Below are 22,246 nucleotides of genomic sequence, written 5' to 3'. Positions count from 1 at the left end.
CTTCATCCCCTCCCTCCACTCCTCTCCGTCAAACACACACACACACACACACACACACACACACACACACACACACACACACACACACACCTAATTCCTTCTTAATCTTCACCTTGCTTCCCTTCTCCCCCCCTCCCTGTCTTGCAAAGTTCCTGTTTCTTTCTTTTTTTCTAACTATATGTTTTACTTTCTTTTCTCTCTCTCTACTGTTTGTCTCTCTCCCCACAAACTGATTTTGGAGAGAGAGAGAGAGAGAGAGAGAGAGAGAGAGAACAGAACCGAGGAGGAGGAAACAGGAGCGGAGGAAAAGAAAAGAAAAATGAAGAACCAAACAAAGAATTATATCAAAGGCAACATGAGATACAGAGAGAGAGAGAGAGAGAGAGAGAGAGAGAGAGAGAGAGGAAACATGGAGTGAAGTACAAGAGGGAAGGGGGGGGGGGAGCTTGGAGTGGAGGAAGGGCGGGGGGGCTTGGAGTGCAGAGGGGGAGTGGTGAGAGAGAGAGAGAGACTTGAGGCGTTTGTGTAGTCAGGCAATAGATGGATAGGTAGATAGATGGATGGACAGAATGATAGACAGACAGACAGATAAAAAGGCAAACCAGACAGATGAAGAGACAGAGATAAAAGTTAAAGACTGGCCGAAAGATAGACTGATAGAAAATATATAGAACCAGACAGATATAGATTAGTGAACAAATATAAGGGTAAACTAATAAATCTGTTCCGTCCTATCTATTCACCTATCTTTGCCTCACAGTTGTCTATCTACGGTATTTATCTATCCATCTCTAGCTATCTAGCTATCTAATGAATGACGCAAATCACTCTGTTTACTAATATTTTATGAAGAGAATGCACTACCACAATGCCTGTCTATTTATCTATTCTAAGCCTTCCTATCTATATACTATTTCAACTACTGCATACTGCGTTAGTAAGTGTATATTTCCATTTACTTTTTCCCTTCACTTTTGAGCAACGGATCTTAATCCTCTGTAACCAGTTGAAATGAGGTGGGCAAAACAGGCCTCTGAAAACCGGAACTTAAATTTTTTTCTCACACCTGCAAATCAACTTCATCTTACTAGCAGTCAGGTAATTTAGCTCCCACTACAGCCATGAACAAAAGTTAGCCTACTGTTTATCACCTCTTCATCACGTCACTCTCCTCTCACCGCCTAAACTGAGAGAAGCTTGTTGTAAATCTCAGCCCGTAGAAGGTTCTCGGTCAGGGAGGAATGTGACGGATATGCCCTTAATGTGATGTGAAGTGCTGTGGATGAGTGGCATTGCAGGAGAACTTTTATCCCTGACTGTACACTATTCATATTTTATCAAAGGGGAGCGGGTCTTCCAAATTTACTACTGGAATGGGTCCTTCACTGGTTATTTGCTGCGTTTCATTGACAACCACATATAAAGGTGATTTTTTTTATTTAACCTCAGAAATACGTTTCGCTTCGTTATATTTTTAAAGGCTTCAACATGCTTGCATGCGTCGGCCTTGGTCACCTAATGGCAGCTCTCCATGCTACTCGATCTATGGCAGCTTACCTATTCAGTCCCATATCCCTGAGGTCACTCTCAACGACTTCATCCCAGGTCTTTTTCGGGTCTACCTCTCCCAATCCTACCTCTAACGTTAACGCTTCTCACTTTCTGCACCCAATTATCTTCCCCCATCATCTCTACATGCCCAAACCATCCCAATCTACCTCTCCTCATCACATCATCAATACACTCCAGTCCCATCCTACCTCTCAACTCTTTCATCATAAACCTGGCCTCCCTAGGCCTCGAACTCAGAGACGCACTTCACATCCACCTACTCACTGTCACCTATGTACGCTTGAGCCTGCGAATATCTTCTTCCTTCACTGCCCAGGTTTCTATACCATACAACAAAACACTCCTAACACATGCCGCATACAAAGATCCCTTAGCAGGGAGAGAGAGCCCTCTCAGTGTCAGGAGACGCAACAGCTCCCTGAACTTCTTCCAACCACTCCTCACTCTAGCCAAAGAGCTAGCTCCACCTCCACCTCCAGCACATAATACGTCTCCTAAACAACAAAATTCTTTCACACACTCAAGAGACTCACCAGCAAGATCAATCCTTTCACGCCTGGCAACCTCCACATGCTCTCCTCGACACACCGCACACATGAAATCAACTTTATCACGCAGTTTACCTCTAATGCCACTACATCTCTTATGCACCCACTTATCACAAACACTGCACAAGATGTTATTACTTCCCATGCCCTTGTGGTAAATCCCACAAGGCCACTCTCCCTTTCTTTGACAGTACCGCCACCAGCCCTGGACACCATCGCTTTTGTTTTATCAGCATTTACTCTTAAGTCCTTGTGTCCCATACCATCTCTCCACTTCCAAAGTCCTTCCTCTGCCTCCTTTTCCTTCTCTGCAATCAACATCAAATCATCAGCATAAAACATCTCTCACGGGAGACCATTTCTGAAGCCACGTGAGAGGGCTTCAAATTCCATGATAAACAATAAGGGGCTCAAGACTGACCCCTGATGCACACCAACTTTCACGGAAAACTCATTACTCAAATCTCCATTCTCTCTTACCTGGGTGCGAACACCCACATATATAGCCATAACCACCCTAACCAGCCACTCCTCGATCCCAGGCTTTACCATTGCCCACTTCACTACCTCTCTAGGGACTCTGTCAAAAGCCTCCTCCAAATCAACAAAAACAAAGTACAGGTCCCATTTCTTTCCTATACATTTTTCCTGAAGATGTCGAACAATGAATATGGCATCAGTGGTCCCTTTGCCTGGCATAAACCCAAACTGCATCTCATCAATATTCACTTTTTCTCTAATCATACCTTCTAGAAGTCTCTCTATTACCTTCCTTATCTGGTCCAAAAGCTTTATGCCTCTAAAATTTCCTCTTTCCAGGGTATCACCCTTCCCCGTGTACACATTTACAATTAAACTCCTCAGCCAATCATCTGGGACAACACACTCATATATAATCGTATTTATCAAGTCAGTGACTAACCCCACTCCTATATCTCTTGAGGCTTTCAACATTTCAGCAGTCAACCAAGACACACCTGCTGCCTTCCCCATACGCATCCAGCCTATTGCCTTACCCACAGTAGCAGCGTTAATCAAAGGCCAAGGGCCAAACACTGGATCTGCTGGCTCCAAACCTTCCCTGTCCCAGTCAAACTCTTCTTCAACAACCTGTATCACAAGCAGCATATCTCCCCAACGAACCTACCACGCACCTCGAGTTAAACTTTCTGCTAAACTCTCCCAACGAACGTTTTACTCTTGGTGCAATATTCAAGTGCCTTACCGAATTTTTTAATGCAAGAAGGAACTAAACGCTAGAAGCCCGCAAAAGTATTCCCTCCAAGGAGAGAGAGAGAGAGAGAGAGAGAGAGAGAGAATGTCTGGACACATTGCGCTTACAAGACTGGAAATAAGGACAAGTTAAGTTCATTAGGTTAGGTTAGGATTGGTTAGTTTAGAAATAAGAGTGAATTTTGGTCTGCTAGGTACTGGCGGCTTTCAAGGCTAGGCTTAATGACAATCCTAGATGGTTCAAATCATGGGGGAATGGGAGGCGAAGCCCTTCAGGTGGGTTAGAGCAAGTTAGAATAGGTCAAATCAGGGTAGGTTGTTAGACATGGCTGGTCAGGCTATGTCAGATTAGAGTGGTTAGGTTAGGTTAGACTAGATCGTGAGCTTCTCTGTAACTCTGACTGGTTATTTATAGTTTTTATAATGCGTATATTTGAGACGTTTAACACACTGACGCGTCCAGTCGGCGGAATCATCAATAAAGACGGCTTCCTTAAATGCCCCAAAATATGTATACTTTCTTCTAATCAGTTTTTGTATTCGATCATCACCAATAAATTACACTACCTGTGCTGCATACTGTACTTAAATTATTTTCTTGAGATCGTGGGATTGCCAAAGGACAGTTGCGATCACTGTGCCCCGGTGGTAAAATTTTATCTGTGCATATAGTTACTTCCCTACCTTTGTACTGAGGTTACACCCAACCAACCCAATCACACCTTCCTTTTGACACTAGTCTTTCATACTGTCTGGCCTAACTATCCTTTTATTCGATTTTTCAGTTATCGCTAGATACAATAATAGACGAACCATATTTAGAGTGATGAGGTCCGAAGACGAGTAACAACAACGATGAATCAATGTAATGCCAGAATGATATTGTGACTGGTGAGAGACTGCACAGCTACAGACTTACAGAACATTCACGTATCCACAGCCAGAAAAGGTGCAGTAATCCAGTGAGGTGAAGGGGAAGCAAGAACGCAGCACCCGGCACCTTCCACTGAATAAACGCATTTTTACGGCTGCGGTATTTTATGTAATGCCTTGGGGATGCAACGCAAGTGTGCAGTGTGCGGCTGTATATTGTGGCAGGCACGGTGAACAACTCTGGCAGGAAATGGATGTGCAGGCTTGCTTTGGTGTGATGTGGGAAGCGTGTAGTTTATGTGGAACGACTGAGAGAGAGGGAGAGAGAGAGAGAGAGTGTGTGTGTGTGTGTGTGTGTGTGAATGTGTGTGTGTGTGCACTCACCTAATAACTAGTACGATGGCAGGTACGTTGCCTGGTGGGTGTAGGTAGAGGGGTGCATGTAGGGTGGTGGCGGGGTGTAGTGGCTGGCGTGGCACCATGATGTGCAGCAGGGGTCCGGCCAACTCCTGGTAGTTGTGGTGGTCCAGAGTCAGCACCACCTCGCCCACGCTGGTCTCTGGCTGCACCGTCACACGTGGCCCTTGTCCCCCGCCTCCTGCTGGTGTGGCATCTCGCGCCGCACACTGTGCTGGGCCCGCCGCCGTGCCCACCAGGTAGCTGACCTGCACGGCCACGCGAGGAATCTTGACAGTGGCGCGGGTGTGGGGAGGCCACCAGCGGGGCGGCACGGCCAGAGTCACCAAGCATGTCGCATCACCACCCGTCTCACCAGCACCTGTGGGCGTGCACGACGCGGACAGTGCGTCAGATCCTTTACGTGCCAGGACGGTGACACATACATGCGGTGAATGGTGTCCACGTGCTCCTGCACCGTGCACCAAAACACGCACAGCGGGGCGGGAACGAGGCACCTCGCGGGTCACCAGGTGGGCAGAAACCTCCAGCTGGTGAGGCACGGGCGGCAGCGGATGTGGTGTGTTACCACCCATACCCCCGGCGTCAGTGGCGTTGAGCGGTGCGAGTGCCGGTGGGGGCGGGTCATCTGGGAACTCCGGTAGGACGTATCTGGCGGGTACGGTCTGCTTGGTGCTGAACGGTCCATACGTGGCTCTGATGAGTGCTGGTCTAGTGGGGTCGAGTACGGTGAAGCGGGCTACATCCAGCACCCCGCCGCGCCCCGCCCCGCTGCTGCCCGATCCGCCACCACCACCATCCTCGGGCCGCAGGAAGAACCCTGAGTCGGGGTTCTGGAAGTGTAGCTCCACCCCGCCGCAGCCTAGGGAGAAAGAAGGTGGGAGTTTAGTACCGTATGTCAAAGCATGAGAGCACATAATGAAAAACTATACAATTCTTTGCAAGTGTTTAGTATACCAAGAAGAAGAAGAAAGGAGGGAAGAAAAAACAGTAAGGGAGGAAAACATGAAAGGTGGAAACGGTAGGATGCAGAAAGAAATGAAGCAGAGGAGAATGAACAAAAGAAACTGATAAAAGTGATGGAGGGAGAAGAGGAATGAAGAGAGGGTGGGGAAGAGATACGAAGGAAAGAAGGAGAAAAAATGAGGGGAAGGAGGAAGAATAGTAAGGAATAAAAAACAAAAGGAAGTATAGTAAGGAACAGAGAAAAGGAGGAAGAACAGTATGGAATAGAGAAATGGAAGAACAGTAAGAAACAGAAAAATGAAGGAAGTAGGGATGGAGAAAAGGATGGAGGAATGAAGAAAAGAGTGAGATGGAAAGAAAAGAAAAACGGAAGGAAGGAGAGAAGAACAGTAAGACAGTGAAAGAGGAAGAAAAGAAAGGAGGGAGGGATAGTACGGATCGGAAAGAAGAAAGGATGGAAGGAGAGAAGGATGAAAGAAAAGAAAGAGGAGGAGAAGGGACGAAGCTTAGCACACCAGCCTGTATGGGAGCACAACACATCACACGCCACTGTACCATCTATATCTTATAAAAAAGTTAAGAATACATCCTACGTAAAAGCAACAGCCAACAGGAATACCGGTACTGTATTCATATCAAGAATGGGAAATGGAAATGAAAGATGAAAACGCCTACAACAACCGATCATCCAAAGTGACATTATTTAGAGATATGACCGGGCACTTTACCACTGAGGGATAGACAGCACACAAAATTAAAGCTACAGATTCCGCACTACATGAAGGTGCTTTTGACGTTTTAAGCCATTTCCCTTTAATTGTGCCAGAAGTACACCATTCAGATATAGGATAATACAACTACTCCTGTCGTACTAAAAAATAATAACAATAATAACGTTGCTGGAAGCTCTTAGCGTTCATGATATGAACATAAGAAAAAAGAGAATTGCACAAACTGACGAAACTGATACAAACTAAACAGGGAGTCCAACAAAAGAAACTATACTTCAACCCAGCATCTGATCTGACGGTGTACGAAAACGTAAGCTAACAATAGAAAGAGGAACCGAACCTATTATTTTTACTTTCTGGACTGGTGCCAGCATTTTCCTTCTCCTTTTTTGTGTCCCAGCAATTTTCACCTCCTCCTCCTATCAAGCTTATCTCCCACAAGAGAGCAGGGCTTGAGGGAGGAGGGGAACTGTGGGAAAAGTACACTGAAATCCAAGGAAGACAATACTTGAACCAATCCCAGAAGAAATGGAACAAATGGAAATAAACTCGTATATAAACTGCCTGGCCTAACCTAACCTAACCTCACCTAACCCCACAAGAAAGCACGACCTGATGGAGGATGGGAACAGTGAGGTAATACTACCCTGAAAACCAACGAAAGCCATACCTGATTCACTCAGCAGGAAAAAAAAAACGAAAACAAACATAGAGTTGAACAAAACAACTTCCCCTGAAGTAAATCCAACTAAACCTAATTTGCGCTGATCTAACCTCCAGAAGAAGGTAGGATTTGGAAGAAGAGGGAAATTGTGGTGTTAAAAGATAGACGAAGGACATAGTAGTTTATTTAATCCTGGAAAAAAAAAAACAGCAAAACGATTAAAACAAACATTTACCACACAAACACTACCACAAACCAAACTCTTGTAATGTTAGTTCTCTATACGATCTAAACCTTTCAAGAAATCTTATCAAATCAATCACCTATCATCATCACCATCATCATCTTTGTCCTGATTTCTTGGAACCTATGGAAGGAGTAAGGTAGGATCCAGGAACATTATGGAGAAAGTACGAGACTGAGTTAGCTATCATCATCATGCTCAGCTGTAAAAGCCTATTAAACAATTCCATCAAAATAAAAACACGTGGGAGACAATCAACCAAGAAAACACACAGAATTCTGTATATACTGTTTTTTAGCCCTTTCAGCCCAAAGACGTCTTAATTTAGTCTGGCTAACCTTAAACAACTTTCTTTAGCTTTGTGGACCATCCTACAAGTGAAAGTGTTAATGTAGGCTATATCTATCCACTGAAGTTAGAAGTCTCCCTAAAACGAAAAGAATTACCTGAAAATATCAAAAATAAAATACAAGAGTCATCGTAGCGAAGTGGCTAGCAAAGAGGAATATTTCAAGGTATTAACCTATTACTGCGACGGATTTCTTCGAAACTGAATGAAATCCTACCGAAGAAAATTATAGATCCCAACTCCTTCAGAATGCACGGAAACGTAACCCTTTCACTGCGATAACGTCTTTTAGAACTTACTGCTATGGACATACAAAAAGACAAATGCTGCTCCACGCGCGAAAACACTCACTGGCAAGGAAGCTGTGGTGCTGGGGAGGGATCGTGGTGGCACCGATATAACCAGGAGGTTCAAGTGCCTGATTATATTGACGACTCTCAACTACTTCACTATCACCCGAAAAGAAATGAAGGAATGCAGGAGAGGAGCAATTTAAGCCTGCAGTCCATCGGGTTCACGTTTCATATAAGCCAACAACAACAACGACAACAACAACAACGACGACGACGACGACGTTCTACGAAGCCTTCTAAAGCTGACGCCAATTCGACCCTCTACAGGGAGTCTCAATGTAGGCTAAACTCCACCGCTGCCACAACCCCCTTTATACTTTATACTTATAATTGTCAAATGAGTAATCAGTGAGTTAATATTCTTTTAGGTTGCTTATATATTCTTAACAAACACATGGTTTAAATATCATCATTATCACTGTGTCCCTTATTCCCAAATAGAGACTATTAATCCCTTAAGCCAGAGAACGTAATCTTCCTTTTACTTCCGGTATCTCCTGACGGTTTTATACAGTTCAGGAAAAGTCGCTCCAACTGTTGGGTTACTGAGGGCTGTATCTAATCCCTGCAGTTGTAGAGTCACCACTAGGTTAAATATAGATGGTAGCAGCAATTAAAAAACAAATACATAATGCGTCTTCGGACTGAAGGGCGTAATCTCGACACAGTTTCAAATAACTTCATCCTCAGAAGCTACCCTTCCCAGTGCGACACGAGTACACCTAGCCAGACTGCCACCCTTCCCTGCTACAATATCAACAAAAAATAAAACTCCCGAACAATTCACTGCCCACATTGCAGTGCAGCCCCCCACACCACAACACACTTACTCACCACATACATTACACTATCACAACACAAACAGTCCACCAACACATCCTCAACAAATGACCTATGGGAGCGACCGATGGAAGTCGCCGATTTCCTGCGGTTTACTGGGTTCACAACGAGAGGAGACTGGGTTGCATCATTATAATCATCATCATCATCATCGTCATCATCCTAACCGTTATTCCCATGAGTAAAATAATTAACCCCCCCCCCCACAGACTGGTAAAATGAACTAAGGAGTCTCCTACGCCTGCGAGAACACGACCCGCCCTGGTTCTTTGAGTATGGTGAGAGTTGCCTAAATAACTGCTGAACAAAGTGGGCCAAACTCCACCGGTGCCGCGATGTCTCTAATGTTTTATTTCTGCAGCTCAAAAGCGATTCCAATTCAGGAGGTAGTGAAGGAACTTAATACTAGCACCAACACACTAACACCTTAAGTTACACGACTGTCCTTTACACTTATTTTCCGCCACCATCAGGCTGTTCTATTCGGCTTAGGGAAGGCCTCTGGGAGGGGAAGAGTGTGAATCTGTCTTCATTAATGTCTCTCATGCTCCCGCCTTTCTCGTGCATTTTATTTCAGCTAATGCCAAACGACTGTAATCATCTGAGAGCTGTAAAACCCGGAGTGATAACCCCATCAGCCTGAGAACGTGTATTTCCTCTAAACTTTGTTATCCCCAGACAATCTAATTCAGTTTAGGGTATACTTTCTGAAATAGTGGGGTCACATGGTATTAAGTACATTTCAATTTAACCTTGATATAGTCAGAGGATTTTATTGAACTCAGGATATACTTTAAAATTAAGGAGGTTATATACAGCCTCCCTTAACTCTACCATCAGGGGCTCTACTGTGATGAGCCAATTTGCCAGGCAGCAACAAGCGACAAAAATACGTCATCGTGTTGAGGCGGTTAAATTCCAGTAGTGCCAGGACATCTCTAACATCTTATTCTTGTTGTCGACGGACGATTCACAGCAGCTTAGTAGAGGCCTGTGGATGGGAAAGGATCGCCAACTCTCCCTATTGGCCCCTTCAACACTGTGACGTCTTTATTACCTCGCTATTGCTGCCTCGGAGACCACTGACACTGAGGGCTTAAAGATGAATACGAAGGAGACCTAAGTTATGCTGAACACCGCTGCTCAAATCCATGTTACTTGCTAGTATTCACAGATGCTAGATTATTGCACTGTGTTCACGAATATCTGTCAGTCTACCAGCTTACTAACCCCCTCTCTTACTATCCACCCTCCCTCTCCTATTACCAATGTACAGTACCACCATCCCTCCCTCCCTTTCCCACTACCAATGTACAGTACCTCTCCTACTATCCTCTCTCCCTCCCTCTCCTAATATACCAGTAGCTCTCTCTCTCCCTCCCTCTCTCTCCCAGTACCGGTACCTACCTCCCTTTCCAACTACCCTCCCTCCATCTCCAATTATTCTTCCTCCCTCCCTCCCCTCTTCTTCCCTCCTTGACCTCCCTCCTCATACAATCTCCCTCTATCTCACTCTCCCACGTAATTCCCTCCTTACCTCCCCCCCCCTCTCTCTCTCTCTCTCTCTCTCTCTCTCTCCTATTCTTCCTCCAACTTTAAGTCTATTTTCTCCCTTCCCACCCTCCGCCCCTCCAAAGCGAGACAGCCAGGGGTGAGGAATGAGTCAGAGAGTAGAAAGAAGATAGAAAGACAGATAGACAGAGAGACAGACATTGATAGCTGGACAGACAGACGGACAGACAGACAAATAGATGGATAAACAGAGATAGAAACAGATAGATAGATACGACTAATAGACTGACACCTGACTAGTTAACTACCGTACTAAACAGTATACTGTATAAAACAGAGATAGAGAGAACGAGAGAGAGAGAGAGAGAGAAAGAGAGAGAGATTGATAGGCAGATATAGATAGACAGATGGACAGATAGATATATAGTTTTATATATATATATATGAGAGAGAGAGAGAGAGAGAGAGAGAGAGAGAGAGAGAGAGAGAGGAGGGGAGAAGGAAGGTATTAGGCAGGTATCACATGACCTAATAACCTCACCTGGATATGTGGTCAATAGGGCTTCCATAACTACCACACCCACAACAACTACTATATCTACCACAACTACCACTACTCACCACAACTACTATATCTACCACCAGTACCGCACCCACCATAATTACGGTACTATATCTACCACAACTACCACACCCACCACAACTACTACACCCACCACAACTGCCATACCTACCAAAACTACCACACCTACCAAAACTACCACACCTACCAAAACTACCACACCCATCACAATTGCCACACTCACCACAACTACCACAACCGCCAAACTACCACTCCAACCACTACCAAAACCAATACCACAACCATAACATCTACCACAGCCATCACAACAACCCCCATTCCTTGCAAAATCCCACACTAACACAATACAACTACCACAACTACTTCATTTACCACAACTACCACAACTGCCTTAACCACACAAACTATAGGAAACACTCTCCCCAAAACAACCACTATCAAACTTCCCATACCCACCACAACTACCATTACAACATCCATAACTACCATTACTATTAAAACTTTACCTACCACAACTACCACAACCACCACAGCTACCACAACTCCCTCCCTCTCCCTGTTAATTCCCTTCCCCTGCCTCACCCCCCCCCCTCTCTCTCCCCTCTCCCCTCTGTAACTCTCCTCTTTTCCAATTATTTCTCCTCCATTCCTCCCCCCTCCCCCCGGTCTCTCTCTCTCTGTCTCTCAAACTGATCTAATTCGTTGTTTGTATATTATTCTCTCTCTCTCTCTCTCTCTCTCTCTCCGATACATTACAGGCAAGAGCTAAAGTGAGAGTTAGGAAGGTTTTATCCGCTCCACTCTAATGGCTTCACACACACACACACACACACACACACACACACACACACACACACACACACACACACACACACACACACACACCTCCTACATGCATTCCAGACACAATTAAAAATACACAGACACGCAGACTCTCTCTCTTTCTCTCTCTCTCTCTCTCTCTCTCTCTCTCTCTCTCACTTACGCAAACTGACAGACGGACGGAAAGAGAGTCAAAGAGAAAGAGACTGACAAAAAAAACTCACACGCACACGCACGCAAACACACACACACACACACACACACACACACACACACACACACACACACACACACACACACACACACACACACACAAAATCAATCAAAAACACTCGCTTATAATTCTTTCCACGAGCAAACTATCTCAATTTCTCTCACTCCAATATGCACAAACATGAAAAAATGATGAAAAGTTGAAATAGTGCAGAAAGTTATTGTGTACTGAAAGATAACTGGATGGAAGGGAGGGGGAAATGAAGAAAAAGAAAGAAAAGATAAACAGGGAAAGAAAGAAAGACTGAAAGGAAAGAGGAAGGGTGAGTAGGAAACAAGAAGAAAAATGAAAGAAAGAAAGAAGAGAAAGAAAGGGAGGGAAGGAGGAGGGGAAAGGCTGCTAGGACAAACAGAACAAAAATAAAATGAATGAAAAAGAGGAAGAAAAAGGAAGGATGAATTACCGACTGAATGAATAAGAAAGACAAGTGACAAAAGAAATGGAGGGATATAATTAATGAGGGAGTGGAATGAATGACGGGAGTAAATAAAAGACGAGGGAGGGAAGGAAGGAGAAAATAAGTTTAGGGAGGAAAAGGGAAGGAAATAGACAAAAGAGGGAGAGAGGAAGGAAGAAAAGTAAGGAGGAAAAGTGGGGGGTGGGAAGTGGAAGGAAATATTAGTTAGGGTAGGTAGGCAGGCCGGCAGTTAAAGAGACAGGAAGGAAGGAAGGCGAGAGAGAGAGAGAGAGAGAGAGAGAGAGAGAAACTCAATTTGTCATCTCAAAATTCTTGTGTGTGCACTGTCTTCTTAAATATTCTCTCTCTCTCTCTCTCTCTCTCCCACACACACACACACACACACACACACACACACACACACACACCATTTTCATTTACACTCTGTCTGTCTGTCTCTCTCTGCCTCCCTCTACCTGTCTGACTGTCTCTCATACACTCTCCCACCTCACTTTCCCTGCCTGCCAGTCTCTCACTCTTTCCCCTTCATACCCACTCACGTATTCTCTCACCCCACAATCTCCCTGCCGCCCCACCTTCTCCCACTCACACCTCCTTTATACCCACTCATTCACCTCTCTCTCTCTCTCTCTAAAACACCCCTACTTTGGCAGTCAATCCGCCTACGCCACTCCACACACCCTCCCTCATATCCCGCCCTAGCTTACTACGCAATACGCACTAAGCTGACAACAGGGGCGTAAGCGATGAGAGCTGGTATTGTTGGTGTCTGCATTTGTTATTGTCTTTTTCCACTAATCCTTTTCTTTTTCAGTGCTTTGTTGCTACTGATATGAGTGCAATAACAACAAGAACAATTATTACTATTATTATTATTATCATTTTTATTATTATTATTAGCAGTAGTACTAGTGGCAATAGCCGTAGTCGTAGTAACAGTAGGAGTAGTAGTATAATCATCACCATCATCATTATTGTTAAACCACTCGTCACTAATCTCGGGAATCAACTTTATGACTGGAGCGTTCTAACCAACACGACCGTAAAAGAACGTTTGGATCAGTTGCTGTAAAAATAGCCGACGCATTTTCCCGCCTCTTCCCTGTAAATGGAAATAATACTGTACGAGGGAGGCTGGTCTCGTTATTATACCTGTATATTTAAATGTAAGCGACTGAAATATCTATGTTTCTATCTATACATCTCCGTTTATCTAGTTATTTACCTGTCTATCTATTTTTCTATCTACCTGTTTATCTACCTTTCAATTACTTTATTTTCCTCTGTCTGTCTGTCTGTCTATCTGTCTGTCTGTCTGTGAGTCTGTCTGTCTGTCTGTCTGTCTCTCTGTCTGTCTGTCTGTCTCTCTCTCTCTCTCTCTCTCTCGACTGATATTGACAGACAGACGTTGCATTTCCTAAAATAAACTATTTACTACTTAAATAAAAGGCACTCTGAACAACAACTTTTCCAGTAATGCAGTCCTCCCACACCCCGACACACCGCACACTACACTTTCATTCATTCATTCCCAGTAACGCCTTGAAAATCCTCACGGCCTTTTCATTCTCAACGATGTCATCCAAGTTAAGAGAGGCACTTGTTTACTGACTTTTTTGTTTTCTGCTCCCTCCAGACGATTTTCCAAACAGACCTATTGTAGTGAAGGGATACAGGAAGGCTAAATCCAGCTCCATCATTCGAAAAGCCTCTCCAGTGACGAATAAGATTTCCCGATAACAGCATGAAATAAGAAATACCCTATCGGTCTGAACAGGTTAATTCTCTCAAAGCAGGTGACGTCTATTTAACCTCAGTCTTGCCGCCACAACCAGACGATTTTTTCCACTTTAAGGAAACTCCTCGTTGTTCTGGAGTCACAGGCAATCTCCATTATCCCCTTGGATTCAATGACGTGTTTTTTGGTCAATTCTTCTTGCCTGCAGACGATTTTATTCAGCTTAACAGGAGACATTCTGTACTTGATGGATTACCTACAGTCTTCATTAGCCCATTCAGTACGAGGTGTTTCCCAGGTGAAATCTACCTGGTGGCAGCAAGACCAAATCACGAGAACAGGCTACGAGATAAATGGGGTCAACGTCTCAAAACGGTGATTTATAACAAGCTATTCTTACTGCCAACACACGATTTTTTCCTTCACCTCTGCGACACCTGACCTCGATTCCAGACTTAACCTCTTCGCTCCGATGACATTTTTTTTCTATATTATTCTTGCTATTTTCCAGATGATATACTTCACTTCAGGGGAGAGTTTGAGAAATGGTGGGTTGGATACAGCGCTCATCAACCCCTTCCCAGTGAGTGAGTAAAATCGTCCGGAGCTAGCATGGTTAGAGTGAAAAATACTCCATCTGACTGAAGGGGTTCAATGTTTGCTCAATGCTGAATGAAAAATGTCTAAATTGGAAAGAAATTACTAGTTAATTATCAAATCAGTCAACCATATAACACATTATTAATTATTTTGTAGTGTTGCCAGACGAACTTATATAGATTTTAGGAAACTTCTCAGACAAAAAACGAAGTTAAAGGAGCTTCTTATTTTCTTATCTTCCAGTCTGTGTAAAATCGTCTGGTGATGGCGATAATACGAAATACGTCATTGGAGGGAGAGGCGCAAGGATGACGTGGAGATAAAAATGGCGACAGAGATGGGAATTATGCATCAGCAGGTTCTGTAATTACGCTTGGGTCTCAGGTGAAATATGTAGGTCAGGCTAGTTCCCTCTCTCTCTCTCTCTCTCTCTCTCTCTCTTATTATTCCTGAAGGGTACACACTTTACCTCCTCTTCACTACTTGAGAGAGAGAGAGAGAGAGAGAGAGAAAGAGAGAGAGAGAGAGAAACTTGAGTCTTCCTACTCCTCCTCCTCCTTCTCTCACTTTTCTCTCATGGTCTTTTATCTTCCATTTTTCTCTCCCTCCCCTCCTCTTCTCCCTCTTAATTTTTTCTCTCTCTCTTCCTCCTCACTTCATCGTCATTCACTTCTCCGCTTCATTTCAATTACTGTATCTCTTCCATCTCTCTAACCCTCATTTTTCTTTAATTTTCTTTTCTTGCTTTGTCTCTCAGTCTTATTGTTTTCCATCTTTCGCTGGTTTTATTTTTCTTTCTTAGTTTTTGCATTTTTCATATATATTTTTCGTTTCGATCTTTTTCTTTCCGTCATCATTGTAGTCCACTTTCCACCTAACAATATCAAACTCTCTCTCTCTCTCTCTCTCTCTCACAGCAAACAATATAACAACAACGATAATAATAATAATAATAATTACAAAAAAAAAATAATAATAATAATAATAAACAGTTAAACTATCAAAAAATTCATATGATACTTATTACAACAGCCCCAATTATGAACAGTCCATTTGTACAGCACACTATAGTCGCGGCGCACGACTCAGAGGATGTCATTATCGTACCCTGGCAACTTACCAATCAAAAGTGCGTTCTATTTCGTGTATGAGACGCAAGTGATTCGTGTATAATATGTTCGTGTATAATGATATCCGTGTATAGTATATTCGTGCATAATAATATGATTCGAGCATGATATGATACGAAACCGGACGCAATTTTTAAATGGTAGGTTGCTGGGGTACGATAATGACAACCTCAGAGTCGAGCGCCGCGACTATAGTGGTTGGTTTGCTCAGGCCTAACATAGCGGGAGGCCTTACTATACTCTTTTCCACTAACTTGGCCTAAACCTGCCATCTCTCCATCGCGAATCCTGAAGTGCAGCAGGAAATTAATGCCAGAATATGATGCTGGTCACGAAGAAGTGATGTGGAATGGAGCTATAATGACTTTTTCTGCCACTGAGCTACGTGAAATAAGCTGCAAAAAGGATGAAAACCTGGGCCAGGTTAAGGTGAAAGGAGTTTAATCATATCCAATGCGTGTTTTACAGGTCCTGATGAGGAGGCGAGTCGTTCACCGCAGCAACGACACTTTCTGCGCCTGGGGAAATGACCTGCTGCCACCCAATGACTGACACAAGGGTACACGTGTGGAAGGCTTTGGGGGTGAAGGGTGAGAGCATCTGCAAATACAGTGTTGAAGTGGAAATGTTTGTAAGAAAATTTTCCGACGAACCTTAAATGGACGCAAACACACGAGAAAGATTACAAGGACATACCATTATATTCTTTTAATTTCTCTGGAGGCTTGGCAGACGCACACATCACCGACCTTACGAAACACCGCCTCTCTCAAAACAATACAACACGAACACACTCAAACGCTTACTAAACAGCTAAACAAGGACACGAACAACCAGACAAACCCCTCCCCCTCCTACCAAGTCAGCTTAACAACCCTCAACAGCTTCTTTAATTGCCCTGAGGTGGTTACGTTCACTTGTTACCTATTGTTTGGGGCTTCTTGGTAATTGTTGGGAGGGTTTCTCTCTTTCTCTCTCTCTCTCTTCTTAATAGCATTCTTTTTCACCCTGAGTCTCCTTCGCTTTCTTTGGTCTTCATTTTCCCCATTTCTCACTATACCAATTTTAAGCCTTTTCATTCTTTTTTCACTCTTTTCTTCCTTAACTCTTCTTCACTGTCTCCATTTTTCTCCATCCTCTTTCCTTCTTTCCTCCCTCCTCCCTCCGTTTCTTCGTCTTACCTTCTTCCTTATTATATTCCTTTTTTTCCTTAAATCCCGTCTTTACTCCCTCCTCCTTCCTTTCCTTTTCTCCTCCCTCCATCTCTCCTTCCCTTTCCTTCCTTCTTCCCTCCCTCTATCTTTGTTCTTTCTCTCCCCCCTTCCTTCCCCTCTTCACTTCCCTCCATCTCATTTTTCATCCCTCTCATTTCTCCCTCCCTCTCTCTCTCTCTCTCTCCTTTCTAATCTTTTTCCTTTCTCTTTCTCATTCTCTCAGTCTCCCTCCCTCCCCTCCCCTTCCTCCTTCCTTCCTTCCTTTCTTCCATCCTCACCTTTTCTCTTTCCCTCCAACAAAGTTAATTTTCTAAATATAGCTCACCAAGTGGATAACATTTCCTCTCTCTCTCTCTCTCTCTCTCTCCCTTCTCCTCTCGTCTCTTTTCATTTTCCTTCCCTCCTTCGATACTACATTTTTGCTTGTCTTTTCTTATCTTTCCTTCTCCTTTTCCTCTATTCTTCCTCTTCTTCTTTCCCTCCCTTCTCCCTCCATGTCTTTCTTGTCATTAGGGGAGGGAACGAAAGAAGGGAAAACACGAGGAAGAAAAGCACGACGAGAAATGGAAGAGAAAACCAAGGGAAAGAAAAGAAAACAAGGGAACAAAAATGAATGGAAGCATAAAATTCAGAGAGAGAGAGAGAGAGAGAGAGAGAGGAGATAGCGGTGCTTTTGATGTGTTGGAGTGAATCCTTATCTGTGTTGAGCCGTTTCTCACTTTCCTTCTCTCTCTCTCTCTCTCTCTCTCTTAGTTATGAATCTGTTTGGGATTTGAATGTAGGATGTAGATTAAGCCTGACTGAAGACTTACATATTGATTCCAGGATATATATATGCTGACAAATAACTCAACTGGGACGTAAGACTAAAGATAAACTATAGTTCTTTCACCTTAACCTGGTCCAAATTTTAGCCCTTCTGTCCCTCTTTCTCGTAGGTAAGTGGCTGAAAGAAAATACAACGGCTCTACATCCTTTCCGTTGCACTTCCTCCTGACTAGCATCGTGTTTTAATCTATTGTTACACTTCGACATTAAATACTAGCGGGGGCAATTTCTGGCGAAGTTAGAGTAAACCTGCTATAGTCTATGAAATACGAGATACAATTTGAATGATTGGAAATGTTAACTTTTTTTTCAACGGCAGAGATGAATAGGCTTATATGAAGCAGGACTTAACACTCCTTAAAACGGAAAAGATTTGGGGGTTGTTCAATCAGTATCCAAAACTCTCAAACCAATGTACTGAGGTCTTGAAAAAAGCATACTAGCCTACAAATTTCGTGTTATAAACAGAATTTTCACAAAACCTAATCCCATCCGTGGGTGGGAAGAGCTCTATATGATGATGATGATGATGATGATGATGATGATGATGTTGATGGTGGTGGTGACCAAGGCCTACAGAAAACACTTACACTATGAACCTAAATAAGAACCTTGTAAAGCCGAACCTAAATTGCTTATACTGCTTAGGTGGGTGTTGTGGTTTAAGAAATGTGATAGCCGTGTATAGAACAAAGCAAACTGGTCTGAAGTGGTTTATGAGGGAAGGACTCGCTGCTAATGATCTGTGACAGTGATTGAAGTGACTGGGACAAGCCGCAGGGTGATCAGGCAGCCCTGAGTGTGAATGGTTCATACTTGCTTGGGTGCAGACGAGAGAGAGAGAGAGAGAGAGAGAGAGAGAGAGAGAGAGACCGAACGTGAGTGAATGGGTTTACTTGACCATTATACTGTATACCAGAAAAGATACACCGAAAGTGACTGAATGGGTTTTTGGCCATTATATACAAGATATGAGACCGACCGTCAATCAATGGGTTTACTTATATACGAGAGATGAGAGACCGAACGTGAGTCAGTGAATGTACGTTCACTTAACACTGGACGCGACGCGCGCTGGTGGGATGGGTGGCAGCAAGCAATCTTTGAACACCAAAGGGAAGGCAGTGCAGAGAACAGCAGTGCAATTAATTTTACTATCTCCGGATCAAGTCCTGTGAATAAATGTTATCATTACTTATTTTCACTACAAGAGACGTGTTACAGGTAAACTAACTCAGTATTTGAAGCTATATATTCATACTCCCGTGTTCGAGCGGCAAAGGAGAAAGACGGATGATCGCAGTGAAGGGATGGATAACGCAGAAGCAGAGGTTTTCACACATATTATGCAGGGTTAACCTCTGACCCGACACTGACTACATACTGCAATCACATGTGAATTGACAGAGATGGCGGAAGCAACAATACAAAATAGCGTTAACTGTCTGGTTATACTAAGAACTGAGAGAGAGAGAGAGAGAGAGAGAGAGAGAGAGGGGGGGGTGGGAGCTATTAATAATAAGTGAGATAAGTGGCATATATTAGAGTGCACTACAAACATGAGTCACTTGCCATAACACTTTAACCCCTTCAGTTCCAAGGCGCATTTTTCTACTCAGTCCACCACCAGACGATTTTATTCATCTTGGGGAGGGGGTTTCGAGTTTGAGGGGTTAGATACAGCATTCATAAATCCCTTCACTATTAGACGTGTATCCTAAGCTGAATGAAATCGTGGGTTGGTGGCAAGAATGACAAAAAAAGCACGTCGTTGGATTGAAGAGGTTATCAACGGTGCTGCCTTGACCCCTTCAGCGCGATGACTTTGAATCTTGCTATCAGACGATTTTTACCCTCCAATAACCCCTTCACGACGATGGCGATTTTAATAGACGATTTTATTATGCATAGAACAGAACCTCGCACTTAATTTACTTAAAATGCACATCGTTATGCTGGTATGGTAAAATCATCATCACCATCACCACCACCACCACCATCATCATTTCCCTAACCCTATTCCTAAATGAGACAAATAAGCAAGGTGAGAACGATAGAAAACTAATGGGAAAGGAATGCAGTAGAATCATCATCACCCTAATCCTAATCCCACTATTATAGGCGTATAAAAAAGTAAAGCAGTGCGAAAAGTGAGGGGGAAAGGGGGACGGAAAAACAAAAGATACATGAAAAAAGGCCACCACAAAGGCAGCACAACCAACAGACCACCAGCCAACCCACCAGGCGGAACCTCCATTAACTCCCTGAAACCGTCACTGGGTAAACAAAGCAGATTCTGTCATATTGCTTCTCTGGCATTTAAAAAGTCAAACGGAAAAACGAAGCACCATGAGTTACACATCAAAAGCTGCCCCCCCCCTCTCTCTCTCTCTCTCTCGAAAAATAAGTCCGAGTCAGAGGGATACCCTGGGGCTGGTGGGTAGGAGACAGCCTTCTACTGGGCAACCTTTGTCATATTATTTCTTCATCAGGGAGTAAGTTTTTCTGCCAGTATCAAAGACGATCACCTTTACTGGGGTCATAAGGTCTCTCTCTCTCTCTCTCTCTCTCTCTCCTGATGGTTCTCCAATACCCCTCTAGGCCTTCACTGTCGCAGTGTCTCGTAACTTGCGAGATTCAGATTCCTCGCTCCCTTATTCAGTCTCCTCTCTCTCTCTCTCTCTCTCTCTCTCTCTCTCTCTCTCTCTCTCTCTCCCTACCCTGATGTTTCTTCAATACCTTCTAGGCCTTCACTGTCTCGCAATGTCTCGTAACGTGCGAGATTCAAATTCCTCGCTCCCTTATTCAGTCTCCCTCTCTCTCTCCTGATGGTTCTCCAATACCCCCTAGGCCTTCACTGTCTCGCAATGTCTCGTAACTTGCGAGATTCAGATTCCTCGCTCTCTTATTCAGTCTCTCTCTCTCTCTCTCTCTCTCTCTCTCTCTCTCTCTCTCATTCACACACACACACACACGCTCTATTTACCCCCTTGTCTTTCGGTGTGTGTGTGTGTGTGTGTGTGAGTGAGACACATCCCTCTCTCCCTTCCCATCTCTCTCTCTCTCTCTCTCTCTTCCAACATGGGTGTAGCCCGGATATGAAAGACAGAAAAGTGAGGGAGTAAGAAAGTGAGAAAATAGTGGACTGGAAGTGAAACGTGAGAGGAGGAAGGAAAAAGCTAACTAATTGGAAGAAAGGGAGAGGGAGAGAGGAGGGGAAAAATGAGAGAGAGAGAGAGAGAGAGAGAGAGAGAGAGAGAGAGAGAGAGAGAGAGAGAGAGGGAGGGAGGGAGGGAGAATAAAAATAGCAATGAAGAAAACAAACAAGAACAAGAAGACGAAGGCACGAAAATGTAACACTGATGATGACAAGGAAGAAAAAACAAGTAATGACGAGGATAAAGACAAGAATGAAACAGATGAAGAAAATCCTATGAATTATAATAATGAAAAATTAAGAGAGAAAAGCTCGGAATATTAAAAAAGCTAATAACAATCTCTCGCCCACTCCTTTCGATAAACAGTGGATAGGAAATAACGTGAGAAGGGAAAATACTGGTTTACCTAGGGAGGGAAATTTTATAGAAATGTTGGAAGTTAGGCATAAATATACCAGGCGGAGAGAGAGAGAATGTGTGTGTGTGTGTGTGTGTGTGTGTGTGTGTGTGTGTGTGTGTGTGTGTGTGTGGAGCAATCATCACTACGATAAAACTATGGTGCGTAAAGAATCCAGACACAGGAAGACTTACACATTCCAACAATAGCCGATACTAAATATAGCGATAATTACACCTACCCCAGTTAAGAGTAAATGACATATTCTCATATCAATAAGCGTTTGCAGCAATATCAAATATAGGCTATATGCATATACAATCACAGTTATGTCTACCCTCACAATATTAACACATGTTGATATAATACCGGTATATATATATATATATATATATATATATATATATATATATATATATATATATATATATATATAAACCATCTGTCTACCTATTTATCTCTATCGGACTACACATTTCCAATCTGTTCACATATCTATATTTATCTATCTACCTAGTTCATCTATATCTACCTGCCTAGTTATTTGTGTCCACATTATACCTTTTTAATTTCCCACCAGTATTTACTTCTCTGTCCATCTTTTTACGTAACCTACGGTATCAAACTGCATGAAATGAGAGAGAGAGAGAGAGAGAGAGAGAGAGAGAGAGAGAGAGAGAGAGAGAGTACACGCCACCGAGTAGCATCTGTGTACATAACAGGACGACCAAACATACAAACATGCAAGCAGGGGATGCAGCAGTATTTAGACTGAAAGGCAC

The 22,246-nt window shown here is 43.5% G+C and overlaps 1 protein-coding gene across 1 annotated transcript in view; it reads right to left on the bottom strand.

Moving 5' to 3' along the window:
• dtn (transmembrane protein 132C dtn) overlaps positions 1-22,246 on the bottom strand; it is a 330,593-nt gene that overhangs the window by 301,796 nt on the left and 6,551 nt on the right. Inside the window, exon 2 of the mRNA XM_080274048.1 lies at positions 4,611-5,505. Within this exon, the coding sequence (XP_080130174.1) occupies positions 4,611-5,505 (895 nt within the window). The remainder of the gene's footprint in view (positions 1-4,610; positions 5,506-22,246) is intronic.

Source organism: Coenobita brevimanus, chromosome 57 (assembly GCF_032717465.1).
Source record: "Coenobita brevimanus isolate Jiangsu-jjx chromosome 57, ASM3271746v2, whole genome shotgun sequence".
Taxonomy (NCBI): Eukaryota; Metazoa; Arthropoda; class Malacostraca; order Decapoda; family Coenobitidae; genus Coenobita; species Coenobita brevimanus.
This window is presented reverse-complemented; position numbering and strand designations above follow the sequence as displayed.